The 21099-nt window shown below is 41.7% G+C and overlaps 1 protein-coding gene and 1 non-coding gene across 6 annotated transcripts in view; both read right to left on the minus strand.

Annotated features, from left to right (window-relative positions):
• Window positions 1-18442, minus strand: part of RLF (RLF zinc finger) — an 80642-nt gene extending 62200 nt beyond the window's left edge. For all 5 annotated transcript variants that reach the window (XM_077962373.1, XM_015136456.3, XM_028835462.2 and 2 more), the window contains exon 1: window positions 18193-18442. Coding sequence is in view for 3 of the 5 variants with exons in the window: in XM_015136456.3 (XP_014991942.3) it covers window positions 18193-18429 (237 nt within the window). In the remaining 2 variants the exon portion in view is untranslated. The remainder of the gene's footprint in view (window positions 1-18192) is intronic.
• LOC114674818 (U6 spliceosomal RNA) lies at window positions 1245-1351 on the minus strand. Its single transcript, XR_003725915.1, has one exon. It is a non-coding gene; the product is annotated as a U6 spliceosomal RNA (small nuclear RNA).
• Window positions 18443-21099: the final 2657 nt, after the last annotated feature.

Consider the following 21099-nt stretch of genomic DNA (forward strand, 5'->3'; position numbering starts at 1 on the left):
TTCTGAAATCAGTCAACTGAAATTGACTACCCGTTTTGTACCGGCATCCTACAAAATAGCTCTTTAAAATATGGTGGTAAAGGCTGGGTAGGGTGGCTCACGCCTGTAATAGCAGCACTTTGGGAGGCCCAGGCTGGTGGATCACCTGAAGTCAGAGGTTCGAGACCAGCCTGGCCAACACTGCGAAACCGTGTCTCTCTTAAAAATACAAAAATTAGCTGGGTGTGGCGGCACAGGCCTGTAGTCCCAATTACTCAGGAAGTTGAGGCAGTATAATCACTTGAACCCAGGATGTGGAGGCTGCAGTGAGCTGAGATTACACCAGTGCTCTCCAGCCTGGACGACAGAGCGAGACTCCATCTCAAAAAAAAAAAAAAAAAAAGGTGGTAAGGCTGGTACCAGTGGCTCATGCCTGGAATCCCAGCACTTTGGGAGGCCAAGGTGGGAGGACTGCTTGAGCTCAGGAGTTTGAGACCGGCCTGGGCTAAATATATCAAACCCTCATCTCTGCGGGGGGAGGGGGGGACACACAAAACAAAAAAGACCATAGCAAGATCCCACCTCTCAAAAACAAAACAAAACAAAACAAAAAAAAAAACACCAAAGACAGCTTTGGGTTCAAACTATTTTTTCAAAACAGTGGTAAAATACATATAAAATTTACTATCTGAACAATTTTTAGGTATATATTTCTGTGGTATTAAGTATTCACATTGTACATTGCTGTGCTGCCACTCTAACATCTACCCACCCAACTCCTGTCATCTTACAAAGCTGAAACTCTGAACTTACTAAAAAGCAACCCCCCCCTTCTCCCCTCCCTCTAGCCCTTGGAAACCACTATTCTATTTCCTGTCTCTATGTGCTATATAGCTTTCATGGTATATTATATTTTGTTTGAAAACGCAACATAAGAGTGTGGTATTGGCATCAGAGTAGACAAACAGATCAATGAAATAGAAGAGAATTCAGAATGAGACTCACACATGCATAGCTGACTAATTTTCAGTAAGGTGCAAAGGCAATTCAGTGAAGAAAGGATAGGTTTTCAATAAATGGTACTGCAACTTTTTAAAAAAATCACTCATATATATAGCTATAAATATACCTATATAACACTCATATATATCTATAGATATATATATGAGTGTTTTTATTTTTTGTGTGTGTGAGCCAAAGATTTATCTGTTCATTTACTGCATTTGAAGTACTCTTCGATGACATCCTTGGCCTGAGACTCCCTGAAAAATATAGAATGCTTCAAAAATCTGCAAGTCATCCTTGCACAGGGGCCAAGCTAATCTTCTCTGTATCATTTCAATTTTAGCGTATGTGCTGCCGAAGCAAGCATGAGTGATTTTTCCATCCATCCCTCACACCATATATAAAAATTAACTCCAAATCAATCATAGACTTAAATGTAAAACCTAAAACTATACAATCTCCAGAAGAAAACAGCAGAACTTCTCTGTGATCTTGGATTAGACAGATTTCTTAGATATAACAGGAAAAACACAATTTATCAATATTAAGAATTTATGTTCTTAGAAATACACTGTTGACCGGCGCGGTGGCTCATGCCTGTAATCCCAACACTTTGGGATCATGAGACTATCCTGGCTAATGCCATGAAACACTGTCTCTACTAAAAATACAAAAAAAAACCCCACAAAAAATTAGCGAGGCATGGTAGCGGGCACCTGTAGTCCCACCTACTCAGGAGGCTGAGGCAGGAGAATGGTGTGACCCCAGGAGGCGGAGCTTGCAGTGAGCTGAGATCATGCCACTGCACTCCAGCCTGGGTGACAGAGTAACACTCTGTCTCAAAAAAAAAAAAAAAAAGAAAGAAATACACTGTTAAGGCCGGTTGTGGTGGCTCACACCTATAATCCCAGCAAGGGCAGATCACTTGAGGTCAGAAGTTCAAGACCAGCCTGGCCAACATGGCGAAACACTGTCTCATCTAAAAATACAAAAATTAGCCAGGTGTGGTTGCGGGCACCTGTTCCCAGGCTACTCAGGAGTCTGAGGCAGGACAATCACTTGAACCCGGGAGGCGGAGGCTACAGTGAGTTAAGGTCACGCCATTGCACTCCAGCCTGGGAGACAAAGTGAGACTCGGTCTCAAAAAAAAAATTAATTAATTAAAAATAAATAAATAAGAAATACACTGTTAAGAGAATAATAAAAAGAGAGAAGGCACAACCTAGGGAGAAAATATTTGCAAAAGCATATATCAGAAACACAAACACAACACCTCTCAAAATTCAACAATAAGAAAACAATTATTTTTCAATGGCAAAGATTTGGACACTTCATCAAAAATATAAAGATGGCAAACATATGAAAAGACATGCGACATAAGTCATTAGAGCCAGGCGCAGTGGCTCACGCCTGTAACCCCAGCATTTTGGAAGGCCAAGGCAGGAGGATCGTTTGAGACCAAAAGTTCAAGACTAACCTGGGCAACATGGCAAAATCCCACCATTACAAAAAGTACAAAAAAATTAGCCAGGTGTGGTGACACAAGCCTGTGGTCCCAGCGATTTGGGAGGCTGTAGTAGGAGAATCACCTGAGCCTTGCAGGCAGAGGCTGCAGTGAGCCGAGATCACACCACTGCAGCCTGGGTGACAGAGTGAGACCCTGTCTCAAAATTTTAAAAAGCCATTAGGGAAATGCAAATTAGAATCACAATGAACTAACAGTAATTTTAGAGTGGCTAAAATGAAAATCACTGGCCACACCAAGTGTTAGTGAGGAGGTAGAAAACTAGAACGCTCACACACCGTTGATGTGAATGTAAAATAATACAACTACTCTGGAAAACCTGTCATGTGACCCAGTCATTCCACCTAGGTATTTACCCAAAAGAAAAGAAAAAGCATCTGTCCACACAAAGACTTCCACACAAAATGTTCGTAACAGCTTTATCTGTAGTAGTCAAAAACTGGAAACAATTCAAATGTCTATCAGTAAATAAACAAATCATGATATATCCATACAATGAATACTCATCAATAAAATAACTGCTGATATATAAAAGATGAATGAATTTCAATAATTATACAGATAGAAGCCAAAAAAGAGACCATATGATTATAGTATTTATATAAAATTCTTAAAAATGCAATCTAATTTATAGAGACAGCAAATCAGTAGTTAAGTGGGGATGGGAGGGTATGATACAGGAGGAGGGTAAGAAAGGGAATACAAAGCGGTAGGAAGAAACGTCTAGGGATGATGGATACAATCATAATCTTGATGGTTTCATGGATATTAAGATACTACAAAGCTCACCAAATTGTACTTTTTTTTTTCTTTTGAGACGGAGTCTTGTTCTGTCACCCAGGCTGGAGTGCAGTGGCACAATTCTGCTCACTGCAACCTCCACTTCCCGGGTTCAAGAGATTCTCCTGCCTCAGCCTCCCAAATAGAATGAGAATTATTATTATTTTGAGTCGGAGTCTCATTCTGTCGCCCAGGCTGGAATGCAATGGCTCGATCTCAGCTCACTGCAACCTCCACCTCCCGGGTTCAAGCAATTCTCCTGCCTCAGCCTCCCAAGTAGCTGGGATTACAGGCACCTGCCACCACGCCCAGCTAATTTTTGTGTTTTTAGTAGAGACAGGGTTTCACCATATTGGCCAGGCCGGTCTCAAATTTCCTGACCTCATGATCTGCCTGCCTCGGCCTCCCAAAGTGCTGGGATTACAGGCGTGAGCCACCGTGCCTGGCCAGAATGAGAATTTTAAGTGAAATCTCTTTAAGTTCAAATATACATATATGTTCTCCATTTCACATGACAAAAAAACACAAGATTGATCCAAATGTGATGTTTTATGCACATTTACTGTTAGAATTTTATGACATCGTCTGCTCTAGATTTAACTCCTCCCCGCCACCCGACAACAGAACAGAGTCTTGGTTCTCCTGTTCAGGCTGGAATGCAGTGGCACAAACACAGCTCACTGTAACCTCAAACTTTTCAGCTTAAGGGATTTCCTGCCTCAGCCTCCCAAATAGCTAGGACACCACAATGCCCAACTAACTTTTAAAAAGTTTTTGTAGAGACAGGGTCTCACTACATTGCCCAGTCTTGGTCTTGAACTCCTGGCTTCAAGAGATCCTCCCGCCTTGGCCTCCCGAAGCACTGGGATTACAGGTGTGAGCCACTGTGCTTGGCCCCTTGATTTAACATTTTCATTGACAATGTCCTTTAAAGACTGAAATCAAGATTGCACTACGAAGAAAAAACCAAATAAAGAAAGCGAGCATAACTAATGCAACACTTTCAGTTCTAATCAGTAGTTTCCACTGGGATGGGCATTTATTCTAGAGGGGCAAATGATAATCCATCAGGGAGAAGGAATATAATATTAATACTTATATTCAAATGAGTTTTAAAAAATCTCATCCCTTTTATGTATGTCTGTGTCTGTTTTATACAATATATAGGTATGGTACAAATAAAACATACTTTTAAAAGATATTAATTTATTTTGATAAGAATATACAAGACAAATATTTGGAGATGATTTAGAAAATAAATCTTATATAGCAAACATTTTTCAATAGAGTTATATAATTTTGGAGTAGAATCAAACCTTAAAGAGTATCTCATTTAAGGAGCAATATGAGGCCCCCCAAATAACAAGCTGACTTGCTCCAAGGTCATACATCCATTTGGTGGCACTCTATTTGAAAACATATAAAGGTCACTTTTTTTGTTTGTTTTTTTTTGAGACAGAGTCTCACTCCTGTCACCTAGGCTGGAGTGCATTGGTACAATCTTGGCCCACTGCAACCTCTGCCACCCGCGTTCAAGCGATTCTCCTGCCTCAGCCTCCAGAGTAGCTGGGATTACAGGTGCCTGCCACTGTGCCTGGCTAATTTTTGTAGTTTTAGGAGAGACGGGGTTTCACCATCTTGGCCAGGCTGGTCTTAAACTCCTGACCTCCTGATTCACCCACCTCAGCCTCCCAAAGTGCTGGGATTACAGGCGTGAGCCATCATGCCCGGCCAGGTCACAGTATTTTTTATAGTTAGCTAATGGAAAGCACTGCAGTCTTTCCAGTTATTCAGCTATGACTTAGTCTTCCAGAGTTTAGAAGCATTGATTATAAGAGATCAATAAATGACTACACTGACAAACCTCTCACAAAGCCACCATCAATCACAAAAGTGTATCACACATTCCAATGGCTTCAGGTTAGGCTACAGCTCTAATTATAATTCTTTGGACACGTTCTGCTTCATGAGAACTTCAAAGAGATCTAAAATCTCAAGATTACATGATCAGCCTGGCACAGTAGCTCATGCCTGTAATCCCAGCACTTCGGAAGGCCAAGGTGGGCAGATCACTTGAGGCCACAAGTTTGAGATCAGCCTGGCCAACATGGCGAAACCCCATCTCTACTAAAAATACAAAAAATTAGCTGGGCATGGTGGCGCACGCCTGTAATCCCAGCTACTCGAGAGGTTGAGGCAGGAGAATCCCTTGAACTCAGGAGGTAGATGATGCGGTAAGCCGAGATCACACCATTGCACTCCAGCTTAATCAATAACAGCAAAACTCTGCCTCAAAAAACAACAACAACAACAAAAAACTGAATATTATTAAAAATGCAAATTAGTGTAACGATCTGATAATTTTTTCCTATTAGATTGTCAAATATTAATAAGTTTAACAATACAAGCATTAGCAAGGATTTAGTAAAACGGGGACTCCCAAACACTACTGGCAGAAATACATATTCAACTTTTTGTAGGCAAGTATCCATCAAAACTTAAACATTCTCTTAATCCAGTAATTTCTTTTTTTGAGTCAGTGTCTCGCTCTGTTGCCCAGGATAGAGTACAGGCAAGTATCCATCAAAACTTAAACATCCTGTTTAATCCAGTCATTTTTGTTTTTGAGTCGGCATCTCGCTCTGTCGCCCAGGATAGAGTGCAGTGACGCAATCTTGGCTCACTATAATCTCTGCCTCCCGGGTTCAACCAATTCTCTTGCCTCAGCCTCCAGAGTAGCTGGGACTACCGGCTAATTTTTGTATTTTTAGTAGACACAGAGTTTCCCCATGTTGGCCAGGCTGGTCTCGAACTCCAGAGCTCAGGTGATCCACCCGCCTTGGCCTCCCAAAGTGTTGGGACTACAGGTGTGAGCCGCCGCACCCAGCCTAATCCAGTAATTTCAATTCCAGATTTATGTTATAGATAGAAATAACCAGCACTTAATTTTATTTTATTTATTTATTTTTTTGAGACAGTGTCTCGCTCTGTTGCCCAGGATAGAGTACAGGCAAGTATCCATCAAAACTTAAACATCCTGTTTAATCCAGTCATTTTTGTTTTTGAGTTGGCATCTCGCTCTGTCGCCCAGGATAGAGCGGTCGCCCAGGATAGAGCGGTCGCCCAGGATAGAGCGATCGCCCAGGATAGAGCGATCTCTGTCGCCCAGGATAGACTGTTGCGATCTCGGCTCACTGCAACCTCCGTCTCCTGGGTTCACACCATTCTCCTGCCTCAGCCTCCTGAGTAGCTGGGACTCCAGGCACCCGCCACCACGCCCGGCTAAGTTTTTTTTTTATTTTTAGTAGAGACGGGGTTTCAATGTGTTAGCCAGGATGGTCTCGATCTCCTGACCTTGCAGCACTTAATATTTAACTAAGTTCATGGGACACTTTATAATAACAAAATAACACAAATGTTTAAATTATGGTGTATGCTTAAAATGTACTGATAAAGAAAAGGGTCAACATATCAAATTAAAAAATAAATTGCAAAAGAGTAAGTATTTGTGTTTTGAAGGACACACGAGACTGTTAACAGTCATTTCCTCTGGGAAGCGACTGGAAAGATTGTGGGCAGAAGGAAAGAGGCTTTTACTTTTCCTTAAACCCTCCGTACTGTATTTTTTGCCTCAAAAAGTGCTTTTATAGTTTAAAAAAAATTTTTTTTTAGTTAAGAGTGTTGAAGGTGTTGCTACCTGTAGAATTTAAAATCAATGCAGTTTCTGATGGAATACTATGCATTTATTTCTTAATTACAGTAAGTCTACACATATTCTACATGAAAAGATGTCTACAATAATGAAATAAGCAGGTTTTAGTATATAAGCTTGAAACAATTTTTTCTAAATATAGTACATATATATGTACACATCATATAGAAAAATTCTATAGATATACATTCCTAAATTGTTAACAATGGTCTACCTAGGAAAAGGTAGTACTGGAGTACATAAAAGTGTGTGTGACAGGAGCTTTTACTTCTTATTCTCCCCTTTGATACTGTTCTAATTTTTAACAATTAGAATGTATGCATGAGTTGTTTGCACAATTAGAAATTGTAATATTTATATAAACACATATTCTATACGTGTTTTTCCAAAAATCTGATAAATACACCAAGCTATTGAGTGACTTTATATGGTACTGTCACTATCTAATTCATCTATTTGTAAATCTTGTTTTAAGTTTCTGGAATGAGCACCCACTAGTTTTGAGTCGCAAAAACTAAAATATTTATGTTTGCTTTATTACTTTAGGATACCTTATATATATTTTAAACATATATCTGAAAAAAGCAAAGATGATGAAATGGAATCACAACAATATGCCTATTTTGTAAAATTATATATCATAAAAATACAATTCCCAAGCAAGGATATACATTTTATCATATGCGATAATAATTCTTATAACAAATGTCCACATTATTAAGAAATTGTGCTGGCTAATATGACATATTCAGGTTATTTCCTTGGTAGTAAGAATACCAAGAAATCAGGCTGGGAGTGGTGGTTCACATCTCTAATCCCAGTGCCTTGGGAGGCTGAGGTGGGAGGATCACTTAAGGCCTCAAGTTCAAGACCAGCCTGGGCAATACAGTAAGACCCTGTCTCTACGAAAATTATTTTTAAAGTAGCTGGGCACTATGTCATGCACCTGCAGTCCTAGATATTTGAGAAGCTGGGGTGGGAGGATCACTTGAGCCTAAGAGTTTGAGGTTACACTAAGTTAAGATTGTACCACTGCATTCCAGCCTGAGCAAGGGAGTAAGATCCTGTCTCTAAACTGAAACAAACAAACAAAAAAACAACTATCAAATCAAATGTCAGCACCATAAGCTGCTAGATCCAAATAATAATAATATTGACAAGAATAGCACTCAAAAAGACAGTAATCAGAGTCAGCACAAAAGTGGGGAGAAATAAACAAATACATTAGTAATCCCAGCCTAACTATGTTGCAGCAATATAGGTAAACCTATAAGAATAAATCTTGACTCAAGATATGTCTGAAATATAACTCATTCTCAACTTTCTCCAAATTATAACACACTAAAATATTTTTCATATGTAACAATACACATAATTTAATCCCTGAAAAACCTTCGGAGGAGAAATTTTTTCATAAAAAGCTCAGTCAGAGTCAGCCAGTTTTACAAATAAATTTTAGCAAGTAGGCTAATGCACAAATACAGAATCCGCAAATAGTGAGAACCAACTGTATATTCAAAGAACTGAAGGAAACATGCCTAAAGAATTAAAGAAGGCCGGGCGAGTTGGCACACACCTGTAATCCCAGCAATTTGGGAGGCTGAGGAGGGAGGATCACAAGCTCAGCAGTTTGAAACCAGCTTGGGCAACATGGCGAAACCCTGTCTCTACAAAATACAAAAATTAACAGGGCGTGGTGGCGCGCCTGTGGTCCCAGCTACTAGAGAGGCTAGGTTGGGATGACTGCCTAAGCCTGGGAGGTTGAGGCTAACAAGGCTACAGTGAGCTGTGATTGCACCACTGCACTCCAACCTGAGCAACACAGCAAGACCCTGTCTCAAAAAAAACAAAGAACAAAAAAAAAGCTCAGAATCACGTTTTAGGCTAAAACTAAATAATTAAAAGTCAGTGACAGGCAGAAAGACAAGGCAATCATCTCTTCACCTCTGCACTCTGCTTTATTATAGTAAAAAAAAATGTGACTCTTGAGCTGACAAAGGCTTCAGAATATGGCAAAATGTTCTAGACCTGGTAAGTTTGGCAAATGCTGCACAATACCTAATGTCTCTCTTGGAAATTCACAATGTATTTTAACATTTAAAACGCTTATCCCATGGCCGGGCATGGTGGCTCACGCCTATAATCCCAGCACTTTGGAAGGGTGAGGCGGGTGGATCACCTGAGGTCAGGAGTTCAAGACCAGCCTGGCCAACATGATGAAACCCTATCTCTACTAAAAATACAAACAGCCAGGTGTGGTGGTGAGCATCCGTAATCCCAGCTACATAGGAGGCTGAGGCAGGAGAATCGCTTGAACCTGGGAGGCAGAGGTTGCAGTGAGCCGAGATCACGTCACTGCACTCCAGCCTGGGCAACAAGAGCGAAATTTCAACTCAAAAAAAAAAAAAAAAAAAAAAAAAAGCTTATCCCAACTTACATGAACATAGAACCCTTATTTCAAGAAGCACTTATTAATAAATATATCACATGGAGTGAAACACAGTTTAGGAAATTCTGATGCAAGAAAAAAGAACACAGGCTCTAGAGTCTAAAGAACTCACCACCACTTACCAGCTGTGTGATCCTGGGAAAGTTACTTAACTTCTCTGGACCTGTTTTCTATCTGTAAAATGAAAATCACACTACCTACCTGAGGGCTTGGCACACAAAAAGATCCTCAATAAATTATTTAGGCCCTCAAATTTTTCATGTACTGGATTGTATGTTGGCCTTGTGCCAGCAATGAAAGTTTTATTATATAAATTTCTATTTATGTTAAAACATATTATTATTATTATTTTTAAAATGGAGTTTTGCTCTTGTTGCCCAGGATGGAGTACAATGGCACAATCTCTGCTCACTGCAACCTCTGCCTCCCAGGTTCAAGTGATTCTCCTGCCTCAGCCTCCCAAGTAGCTGGGGTTACAGGTGCCTGCCAAAACATCCGGCTAATTTTTTCTATTTTTAGTAGAGACGGGGTTTCACCATGTTGGCCAGGCTGGTCTCGAACTCCTGACCTCAGGTGATCCACCTGCCTTGGCCTCCCAAAGTGCTGGTATTACAGGCGTGAGCCACCGTGCATGGCCAAAACATATTATTTATACAAAATTTAATGCATTTTATATGAAATATTTTATTATATAATAAAAATGAGGCTCTACTCTTAGTTGATCAAGATTCAAAAAACAATAAGGTGTGGTCCCTGCTGGGAAGCAGGATAAACTGGTTGACAAAAAAATGTCTCTTTCTCTCTTGGCCAGGCACAGTGGCTCACGCCTGTAATCCCAGCACTTTGGGAGGCCGAGGTGGGCAGATCACTTGAGTCCAGAAGTTCGAGACCAGCCTGGCCAACATGGCAAAACCCCATCTCTATTAAAAACACAAAAATTAGCTGGGCGTGGTGGCAAGCACCTGTAGTCCCAGCCACTCTAGAGACTGAGGCACGAGAATTGCTTGAACCCAGGAGGCGGAGGTTGCAGTGGGCTGAGATCTTACCACTGCACTCCAGCCTGGGCAACACAGAAAGACTCTGTCACAAACAAACAAACAAACAAACAAGTATCTTTCTATCTATTTATTTATTTATTGAGACAAGGTCTCACTCTGTCGCCCAAGCTGGAGTAGAGTGGCGCGAATATGGCTTACTGCAGCCTCAACCTCCTGGGCTCAAGTGATCCTCCTGCCTCAGCCTCCTGAGTAGCTGGGATCACAGGTATGCATTACCACAACTGGCTAATTTTAAAATTTTTTGGGCCGGGCGCGGTGGCTCAAGCCTGTAATCCCAGCACTTTGGGAGGCCGAGGCGGGTGGATCACGAGGTCAGGAGATCGAGACCATCTTGGCTAACATGGTGAAACCCCGTCTCTACTAAAAATACAAAAAACTAGCCGGGCGTGGTGGCGGGCGCCTGTAGTCCCAGCTACTCGGAGGCTGAGGCAGGAGAATGGCGTGAACCTGGGAGGCGGAGCTTGCAGTGAGCCGAGATCGCGCCACTGCACTCCAGCCTGGGTGACACAGCGCGAGACTCCGTCTCAAAAAAAAAAAAAAAAAAAATTTTTTTGGAGAGACAAGGTCTCACCATGTTGCCCAGGCTGGTCTTGAACTCTGGGGCTCAGGGGATCCTCTCGCCTTGGTCTCCCAAAGTGCTGGCGGGGATTACAGGCGTGAGCCACCACAGCTGGCCAAATGTCCCTATTTCTTGATAAAGTCAGTTAAGACTTGCTTGTTACTCTCAAAAATAAGAGTGGGAGATACAGGAAAGGGAGGAGATAAAGATGAACAAGCATTTAGTGAGTATCCACTAAGTTTTAGAGACTAGGCACTAGGTAAATAAAAGCCAACATCTTCATAGCACTTACATCCCAGTTGGGGAGACTGATATACAAGATCAGCAGTGATCTGAAGGAAAATAAAGTAGTACTTAAAGAGGTGAAAGGCAATGGGGAAGTGCTATTTTAGATAAGACAGTCAAGGAAGGTCACTAGGAAAGGTGACAAGCGTCTAGACCTGAATGAAAATAAAACACGTTTTAGTCTTTGCAGCCTTGCAGTAAGTTGTACTTTCTATTCAGTTTTTGTCAACACTATTCAAAAGAGTATGATCCACGGAAGAAACAGAAACCACTAGAGGTCACAGTACACAGTAAGAGACAAGACGGTACCACAGCAAATGACAGCACCCGAAGTTTTCACTGCTCCACGGGTCATATTTATACTATGTTTTTGTCATGTGCATTACAAAGCTAGCTTCTGCTATGGAGAACTACTTGTCATGTAGTTTCTATTTAAATATCACTAAAAAGAAGGCAGTACAAGAAGAGAAGCTAGTGCATTAAAAACTTATTGAAATATATGAGAGAGGTAAGGCTCAAGAGCCTTCATGGCCATCAACCTCAAGGTAAGCAGACTGATTATTCCCATCTTGGCATCTCCAAACTATTGTCCTGTTAGGTGGCTAAATCTTCCTCAATACTAGGCCTCTCATTTTCTCTCTCCATCAATGCTATTCCTCACTGCACACATGTAAATGTGTACATTATTATATGAATGTAGGCTTAGGGTGATAAGTAATGTCTCCAAGAAATGGCCAAAAGCTCCTATCCTGTTCCTTTATAGTAACTTCTTTTTTTTAAATTATACTTTAAGTTCTAGCATACATGTGCACAACATGCAGGTTTGTTATGTATGTATACATGTGCCATGTTGGTGTGCTGCACCCATTAACTCATCATTTACATTAGGTATATCTCCTAATGCTATCCCTTCCCTCACTCCCCACCCCACGATAGGCCCCAGTGTGTGATGTTCCCCACCCTGCATCCAAGTGTTCTCATTGTTCAATTCCCACCTAAGAGTAAGAACATGCGGTGTTTGCTTTTCTGTCCTTGTGACAGTTTGCTCAGAATGATGGTTTCCAGCTTCATCCATGCCCCTACAAAGACATGAACTCATCCTTTTTTATGGCTGCATAGTATTCCATGGTGTATATGTGCCACATTTTCTTAAGCCAGTCTATCACTGATGGACATCTGGGTTGGTTCCAAGTCTTTGCTATTGTGAATAGTGCCGCAATAAACATATGTGTGCATGTGTCTTTATAGCAGTATGATTTATTATCCTGTGGGTATATACCCAATAATGGGATGGTTGGGTCAAATGGTATTTCTAGTTCTACATCCTTGAGGAATTGCCACATAATGTCTTCCACAATGGTTGAACTAGCTTACAGTCCTACCAACAGTGTAAAAGTGTTCCTATTTCTCCACATCCTCTCCCTTTATAGTAATTTCTTATGGTAAATTTGTTTTTTACATAATAGATTTTACATTAGGTGTTCCCCCTAAAGTACTGTTTTTTAAGTGTGTATCTCATGTGTGTATCATGAAGTCCCTACAATACAATCCATTTAACAAATCAGTTTTGTGTGACAGGCATTGTACTAATTGCTAGGTACTAAGTATACAAAAAAAAATAAATAAACAAGATCCCTGCTCTTGTTGATTTATAAGTCAATACAAAAGACAAACATGGAACAAATATTTAGGCACCACGTTTATGTACTGGAAGCTAATAGAATACAATGGAGAAAGAACCACCTAATTCTGCCTGCTGAAATCAGAAAAAGCTTCTGAAAGACCCTAATATTTGAGCCAGGTCTTGAAGGATAAATAGGTAGATAGGGAAAGGAAGACCCTGGGTTACTGAGGCAGAGTGAGAAATGGACACAGTAGTGAAGGTGGGATCAAACCAACTTTTTAAATGAGGCTGGAAAAATGGGAGTTGGTGGTTCGGATTCCAAAAGGCTTTGTATACCAAGCTAATAAGTTTGAACTTTATCTTGCCTTTGGGGGGAAAAAAATTGAGGCATTTTAGAGAATAAAGTGACTAACAAGATTATATTTATAATTTAGAAAGAACACAAAGATGAACTGCAGATAATGTCAGTCAGAAAACAAGAGATTAGTGAAGAGGTGGCTGCAATAGGAGAAAACCTGAAAGAAGACAGTGACAGCAATAAAATTAAGAATTAAAACTATAGGTATATACAAAGTGTCAAGGAAAAAAAAAATCCCCCCTGGCCGGGCGCGGTGGCTCAAGCCTGTAATCCCAGCACTTTGGGAGGCCGAGACGGGCGGATCACGAGGTCAGGAGATCGAGACCATCCTGGCTAACACAATGAAACCCCGTCTCTACTAAAAATACAAAAAAATACGGCCGGGCGCGGTGGCTCAAGCCTGTAATCCCAGCACTTTGGGAGGCCGAGACGGGCGGATCACGAGGTCAGGAGATCGAGACCATCCTGCCTAACACCGTGAAACCCCGTCTCTACTAAAAATACAAAAAACTAGCCGGGCGAGGTGGCGGGCGCCTGTAGTCCCAGCTACTCCGGAGGCTGAGGCAGGAGAATGGCGTAAACCCGGGAGGCGGAGCTTGCAGTGAGCTGAGATCCAGCCACTGCACTCCAGCCCGGGCTACAGAGCAAGACTCCGTCTCAAAAAAAAAAAAAAAAAAATACAAAAAAATTAGCCGGGCGTGGTGGCGGCACCTGTAGTCCCAGCTACTCGGGAGGCTGAGGCAGGAGAATGGCGGGAACCCGGGAGGCGGAGCTTGCAGTGAGCCGAGATCGCACCACTGCACTCCAGCCTGGGCGACAGAGCGAGACTCGGCCTCAAAAAAAAAAAAAAAAAAAAAAAAGAATTTAAAAAAAAAAAAAAAAAAGAAAAAAAGAAAAAAAAAATCCCAAACAAATAAGAGGAAATCTACCTGGTGAATCAGGAAAAGCTTCACAGAAGGGATGACATTTATACTGGGCCCTAAAGAAGAAAAATCTCCCATGCAGAAAATGAGAGAACCTCACAATGAAAGGGAAAGGCATGGCCTGAGATCTTGTTAACGTAGTTAATACGTTTATTGGATCTTGAAAAGTCAAATGAAAATTAAAATCATCTTTCCCAAAATAATGTGCTTGGAAAGATACAGACAAAATTTTAATCACAGGAATAACTGCAATCACACGTTGGTCCATGGACTGACTCCAAGTATAGAACTCCTGAATAGGAGTAAACAGTTGGATTCAGGTGATGAGACTGAGGGGAGGGTTGAAAAGCATGCTGAGACCAAGGCTGTGAAAACTTTTTGCTACAAAGCTAAGAAATCTGGATAACACAGACAATTCTGGAGGTATTTTTTACAATAGAGATTTTCTTATTAAGTCCTTACAACAATGAATCTGCATACAAAACATAAGTGCTATTATCCATTTGCAAAAGAATTAAGGTTTAAAGAAAATAACATGCCCAAGGTTACACAACTATTTCAATAGTGAAGCCAGTACACAGGTTATCTGACTCACAGCCCTTGTACTCCATCACTAATCTAGGAAAAATGGAAATTTTAATGCAGTACTTACTTATTTTAGCCATTAAAAATCTATGAAGTCACTGTTAGTCTTGAACCTAAAAGTGTCTCATATAAACATGGTTTAGTCATAAAATTACTTTGCCTAGTATTCTCAAAGTGTAATCATATAATCACCCAACAATTCCAATTTTGATAACAAAGTTTACTTAAAGTCTTCAAAATTTCTGTTACAAATAGAGACACCAACTGTAAAACTTAAGGAATCTTGGTCCCCAAAATACAGCAAAAACTTGAGAAGACATCATCAATTTTTCAGGAAAACAAAGAAAGACTGTTTTCTAAAGTTAATCTTATCCACACTGTCTGGCAGTGGTTTCACAAAAGGAACTGAAAGGAAGAGAAAAAACAAACCACATCCCATAGTCACTTAATACAATTTTTCACTGAATACAGTTTGACCTAAGTATCATTTTCTTAGTAACTATTACTTTCAGTGTTTCATTTTATCATATTCACAAACATATGAAAGTTGAAAATACGCCCAGAATGAGACAAGCTTCTCTATTCACTCATATGTTAGTTTATTTCTTGATTTGGTGCAATTCCAAAGATAGAGCCATTTCTTTTAAGTGCTACAAGAGTTGGAGAGAATATGGTCCCAGGATGTTGCAAAAGGGATCTGCTTGGTACAATCTAAGTCTCTAGGACATTTCTAACTAAATAACTGATGAAAATACATTTGTAGTATTAAGCATCCCATAAGCAGGGGTCAGGCCTTTATGATAATGTAAAAATGCCTACTACCTATCTTTATATATTATGTGCTCCTCTCCTAGAGTCCGAGAAAACTGTCTTACTAGGTTCCCATCTTCAGAACTGTCACACAATCAGTGCTCCTTAAGTGAATGAATATATCTTATTCTTCTTTTCAAATGTGAAACCAAGAGTTATTCAACAAAATTTATTGATGGTGAAAATTTTCCTGCTTCTTCATACAATTTTTACTTTTTCTGTATCAGGTCATCAAGGACATAGTTGATTTTATCTGGACTACAGGGAAAAATGTGTCAAAAATATGACAAATTTTGTGAAGACTTGTACACAAACTTTCTATTCTGATTGTATAAGGCATTATAAGGAGATAAAGATCAGAAAATAAGATAGTTTTGCAGACATGGTTACCCAAGATTATTAGCTAAGAAGTGGTAAAGTCACAGTCAAGACCCAACTAACCCCCAATCCCATGTACTTTCTATTACAATATAGTGCTACAGGAATACTTGTTCTTACTTCATTTATTAGTCTAAAAAACAATTTTTGGAAAAATTTTAGGTTAAAAAAAAAAACTTCATAGAAAAGACAAATTACACATGCTTTCTTTTAAAAATTCTTCTGGGCCATCACATCTCTGGTGTCACCAAGACTCAAGACATTAAAATATTACGTTAAATAAAACTGCAGTTGCAAGCACTAGACATAAAGCAGAATACATATATATGTGATCCTTTGACAAGTTTCAATGTGACTGGTTACATTCATTCTTGTCATCTTTCCAGGGAGACAACTCAAGCTTAGAAGTCTTACCCAAAACCCACAGTTGTTTTCTGCACCACCACTCTCCTTCCATTAGTTTCCCCTTCTCCCATAGCATTCTGGGTCCTGACCAATCTCTACCTTTGGCACTGGGATGCTTCCCCACCCGAGACCTTCACGGTGACTCATTTTCATCCTTGCAGCCCACAGGGTCTACTATCTAAAGTGGCCTCTCCCAGTTACTTCTTTCTAAGCACATATTACAATTTATAATTAATCTTTTTACTTATTTTTACTAGTTAATTGTCTTTCCCATCGGGATATCCCATGAGGGCTCTCTCCTCACCATTGTCTCTACAACACCTCCTTTTCAATCATTACCAAAACCGCACTGGAAATACTGTCATTTCTACCACCTCCCACCAACTTGTAAGTTCATCAAGGCTAAGTGCTGTCTTACTCATGTTTCCCCAGCACTTGGTAAAGTCCCTGGCACTATCCTATAAAGTCAGTAAAAATTTGTAAAATAAATTAGCTTACTAAACAAGGATGATTACTGCTAAGGAAGCTGAGAACAATACATTAACATTTAATAGTACAGGGCAATGTTGCAGGTTGTACACACAAAAACTGGAGTGGTACAATCCATGGAAAAGATGAGTAAGGACAAAATTCCATTCAAAGAGATGAAGTGCTTCTGTCTCGGCAGAGAGAGGGAGAAAAGCAATCAAGCAACCTAACTTTTATTCTACTCCGGACCAACAGAGCAAATTGCCCCCCAAAATTATTATTTTAGAACGCCGCAATTTATTCAGCATACTGGACTACTTATTAAGACTCCAAGTACCAACATACTACGATTATTTTGCATTTTCTAAGGTACAACAGATAAGGAGCAGAGGGGTGCCTCTGAAACCTGACAGAACAAACACTGGAAGTAGAAATAATAATGGCCAATATTCATATTTGTAAAAGACTTGAAAATATACAGAAAAATCTCGGAGTGGTCATGGAGACTAAACACACCCATAAATATGTAATCATAGGTTAGGACCCACCATGGCACAGAAATGATCATACGACTGCCAAAAGAGGCCACACTCTACATCCCTCTTCCCATCCTCTTCTACCCAAAGAGTCAGCCTTATTCTCGGTAGCACAATCCTCTCAAAGAAATACAGAAAAGACGAAAGAACAGCTTAAACGTCAAAAAAAAAAAAAAGAAAGAAAGAAAGAAAGAAAAAGAAAAAAGAAAAAAACAGCCAACCAACCGGCTCTGCAATCCCTAATCAGAAAGCCCTAGACGCCTTTCGAAGCCAACTGTCATACCTTTTAGGAGCCCAAAAGATGTTAACTCCAAAAATAAATCTCTGGCCCCAACACGCCTCTCTGGATTATTCAGAAAAACCCGGGTTTAACAGTTCGGAGATCGGCACTCCACTCAAAAAAGGATCTCCCGGCAGGGACAAGCAATCAATCCCTCAGGGGGCAGTGGCGCTCCAACCACCCGGTCAGGACACAGGCAACGGCGACAGGGCACAGCCCTTCCAGGGACCCGCCAGGGCCCTCCGGGATCTCAGTAAGGCTCAGAGCAAAACGCCCCAGGGGTGGCCAAAGTCGGGCAGTGGCGCAGGGGGGCCAGCGGTCGAGCTTCCGAGCTGGGCCTTCCCGGCCCGGGGGCGCGGCGAGTCACTGAGGTGGCGCCTTTCAGTTCGGACCCGGCTGCTTGCAGAGTATCCAGGGCCTCTTTCCCTGACTTCCCCGCCCCGCCGCCCTCAGCCAGCCAGTCAGCCCCTCACCTGGCAGAAGCTCCGGCAGTAGTTCAAAGATGAGACCTCCGACACCTCTTGCTCCCTCAGCTCTGTCTCCAGCTGCCACAGACACGGCCGCAGTCCCAAGGCTCCCGGCGCTGGAGATACGGGGCGATGACCCCGAACCATGGACTCAGTCTCGGCTCCATCTCCGGCTCCCGCTACCGCCGGAGCCTCAGCCCCAGCCCCGGCGACAGCGGCGGCGTCTCCCTTTCCGTCCGCCATCTTCCCACGGCCCACCAGCGCGTAGGCAACCAAGCCACGTGACTCAGCCCTGGCCCTGCCCCCGTCCGCCCGCGCATGGTGACGCACTCCTTAGCGACGCGGGCGCCCGCCTGATTCCGTCACTTGGACTCCGGGTGCTCCTCCTCTCAGTGGCCTACGCATCACCAGTCCTGACAACAACCCAGCAACAACTGGTCAGAGGCTATGCCCATCTAGACCCCTTTGAGGTCATGGGATCACGGAGCCAGAAATGCCTGTAGAGCAATCTGGATATGAGGGGGATGACATTTGAACTGCGATCTGAAGGTAGCCCTGAAAGGAACATAGCGAAAAGCATCCCTGGTAGAAGGAAAATAAGCGAAGATTGTGAGGCCGAAATGAAGAGTAACATCAAGGGAACTTGGTTTATGATAAAGACGGCATTTCAAGTCAGTGGGCGAAAGGACGGACTCTTCAATAAATGGCGATGAGACATTTTTTCCAAAAGGGAAATAAATGATTAGATTTCTACCTCAAACCGTATCCAAAAATAAGGCCGAGATGGATTAAAGACCTGAAAACATTTTTCAGAAAACAAAAATAGCTTTATAATGTCAAAAAGGGAGGAATTTTTTTTTTTTTTTTTTTTTTGGACGGAGCCTCACTCTTGTTGCCCAGGCTTGAGTGCGACGGCGCTATCTTGCTCGGCTCACCGCAACCTCCGCCTCCTTGGTTCAAGCATTCTCCTGCCTCAGCTTCCTGAGTAGCTGGGATTACAGGCATGTGCCACCATGCCCGGCTAATTTTGTATTTTTAGTAGAGACGGGGTTTCTCCATTCCAAGGCTGGTCTCGAACTCGACCTCAGGTGATCCGCCCGCCTCGGCCTCCCAAAGTTTTGAGATTACAGGCGTGAGCCACTGCGCCTGGCTAAGAATTTCTTAATAAGACCGGAAAAGCACAAACCATAAGGGAATATATTTAGATTTGACTGTATTAAAATGTGTTACTTCTGTATAACAAGTTTAAAAAGATAGCATACAAAGACAAGCCACAGACTAGATGATATTCCCCATATATATAACCATGGTTTATTGTTGTTGTTTTTTGAGACAGGGTCTCACTCTGACACCCAGCCTGGAGTGCAGTGGCATGATCTAGGCTCACTGCAACCTCTGCCTCTCAGGTTTAAGTGATTCTTGTCCCTCAGCCTCCCAAAGTAGCTGGCACTCTAAGCGTCCGCCATCATGCTTGGCTAGTTTTTGTATTTTTAGTAGAGGCGGGGTTTCACTGTTTTGGCCAGGCTGATCTCGAACTCCTGGCCTCAAGTGATCTGCCCGCCTTGGCCTTCCAAAGTGCTGGGATTACAGACGTGAGTCACCGCGCCCGGTCGTAAACCATTGCTTGGATTAGTATCCAAAACAGTTCTCGGGCCGGGCACAGTGGCTCACGCCTGTAATCCCAGCACTTTGGGAGGCCGAGGCGGACGGATCATAAGATCAGGAGATGGAGACCATCCTGGCTAACACGGTGAAACCCTGTCTCTACTAAAAAAAAATAAAAATAAATTAGCCAGGCGTGGTGGCAGCCGACTGTAGTCCCAGCTACTCGGGAAACTGAGGCAGGAGACTGGTGTGAACCTGAGAGGCAGAGCTTGCAGCTTGCAGTGAGCCAAGATCACGCCACTGCACTCCAGCCTGGGCAACAGAGCAAGACTCTGTCTCAAAAAAAAAAAAAAAATATATATATATAAAAAATTCTGTATTTGTTTATATATTTGTAATACAAATAAATTAGGTTTAGGCCAGCATGTCTGGAATATGGTGCAAGAGAGGGGAAGAGGTGAAGATGAGATTGGAGAAGGAGCAAAGGGCCAGATCATGTAGGACAGTACAGCTCAAGGTAAGCAGTGGGGATTTGAAGTGTACTGAGTAATCATTGTTTTACTGAGTAATCAAAGCTTTAAGCAGAGGTGTAACTTCGTCCGATTTACACTCTTGCTGCCATATGAGAATAGGTGATGAGAGGTGAGAATGAATGCCGGGAAGCTATTGCAGTACTCCCAGATGATCAAGTTAGAGATGTATTTTGGAAGTAGAACTAACGGGCTGATGCACTGTTTGTGAGGAAAAGGAAAGAATCTGGAATGGCTACATGGCTTTTGGTTTGAATGGCTGGCAATGATGTTTACCGAGAAAAGGAAGGCTTAGGAAAGAACAGATTGGGGAAAGAGTGAGGGAGAATCGAGAGTTCTATTTGGAACAGGTTAAGTTTGATTTTCCTATCAGACATTTAAATGGAGATGCCAGATAGGCATTTGGATGTGTGACTATGGAGCTTCAGCTGAAGATGTAGGGCCATCAGCTGTTCCACCTCTATTAGGCAAAAAGAAAAATAAATCTCTGATGACTCCACCACATCTTCATCTAGCTTCCCTCCCACTTCTTTGCTTCCTATTATAGAAAAACTTCTCTAAAGAGCTGGCCAGACCCTCTGTTTCTACTTACCCTCTTCTCATTCATACTTGAACTCTTCTTAGTCAGGTTTTATCCCCACCACTCACTGAAACAGCTCATTTTAACACCACCACTGAGTTCTACTTTTTTGTGTGTCCAAAGGTGAATTCTCAGTCCTTGTTTAGTCAATCTCTTAGCAGTATTTGGCATTGTTGATAATTCCCCAACGTTTAATTT

This window comes from Macaca mulatta, chromosome 1, assembly GCF_049350105.2.
Source record: "Macaca mulatta isolate MMU2019108-1 chromosome 1, T2T-MMU8v2.0, whole genome shotgun sequence".
Lineage (NCBI taxonomy): Eukaryota > Metazoa > Chordata > Mammalia > Primates > Cercopithecidae > Macaca > Macaca mulatta.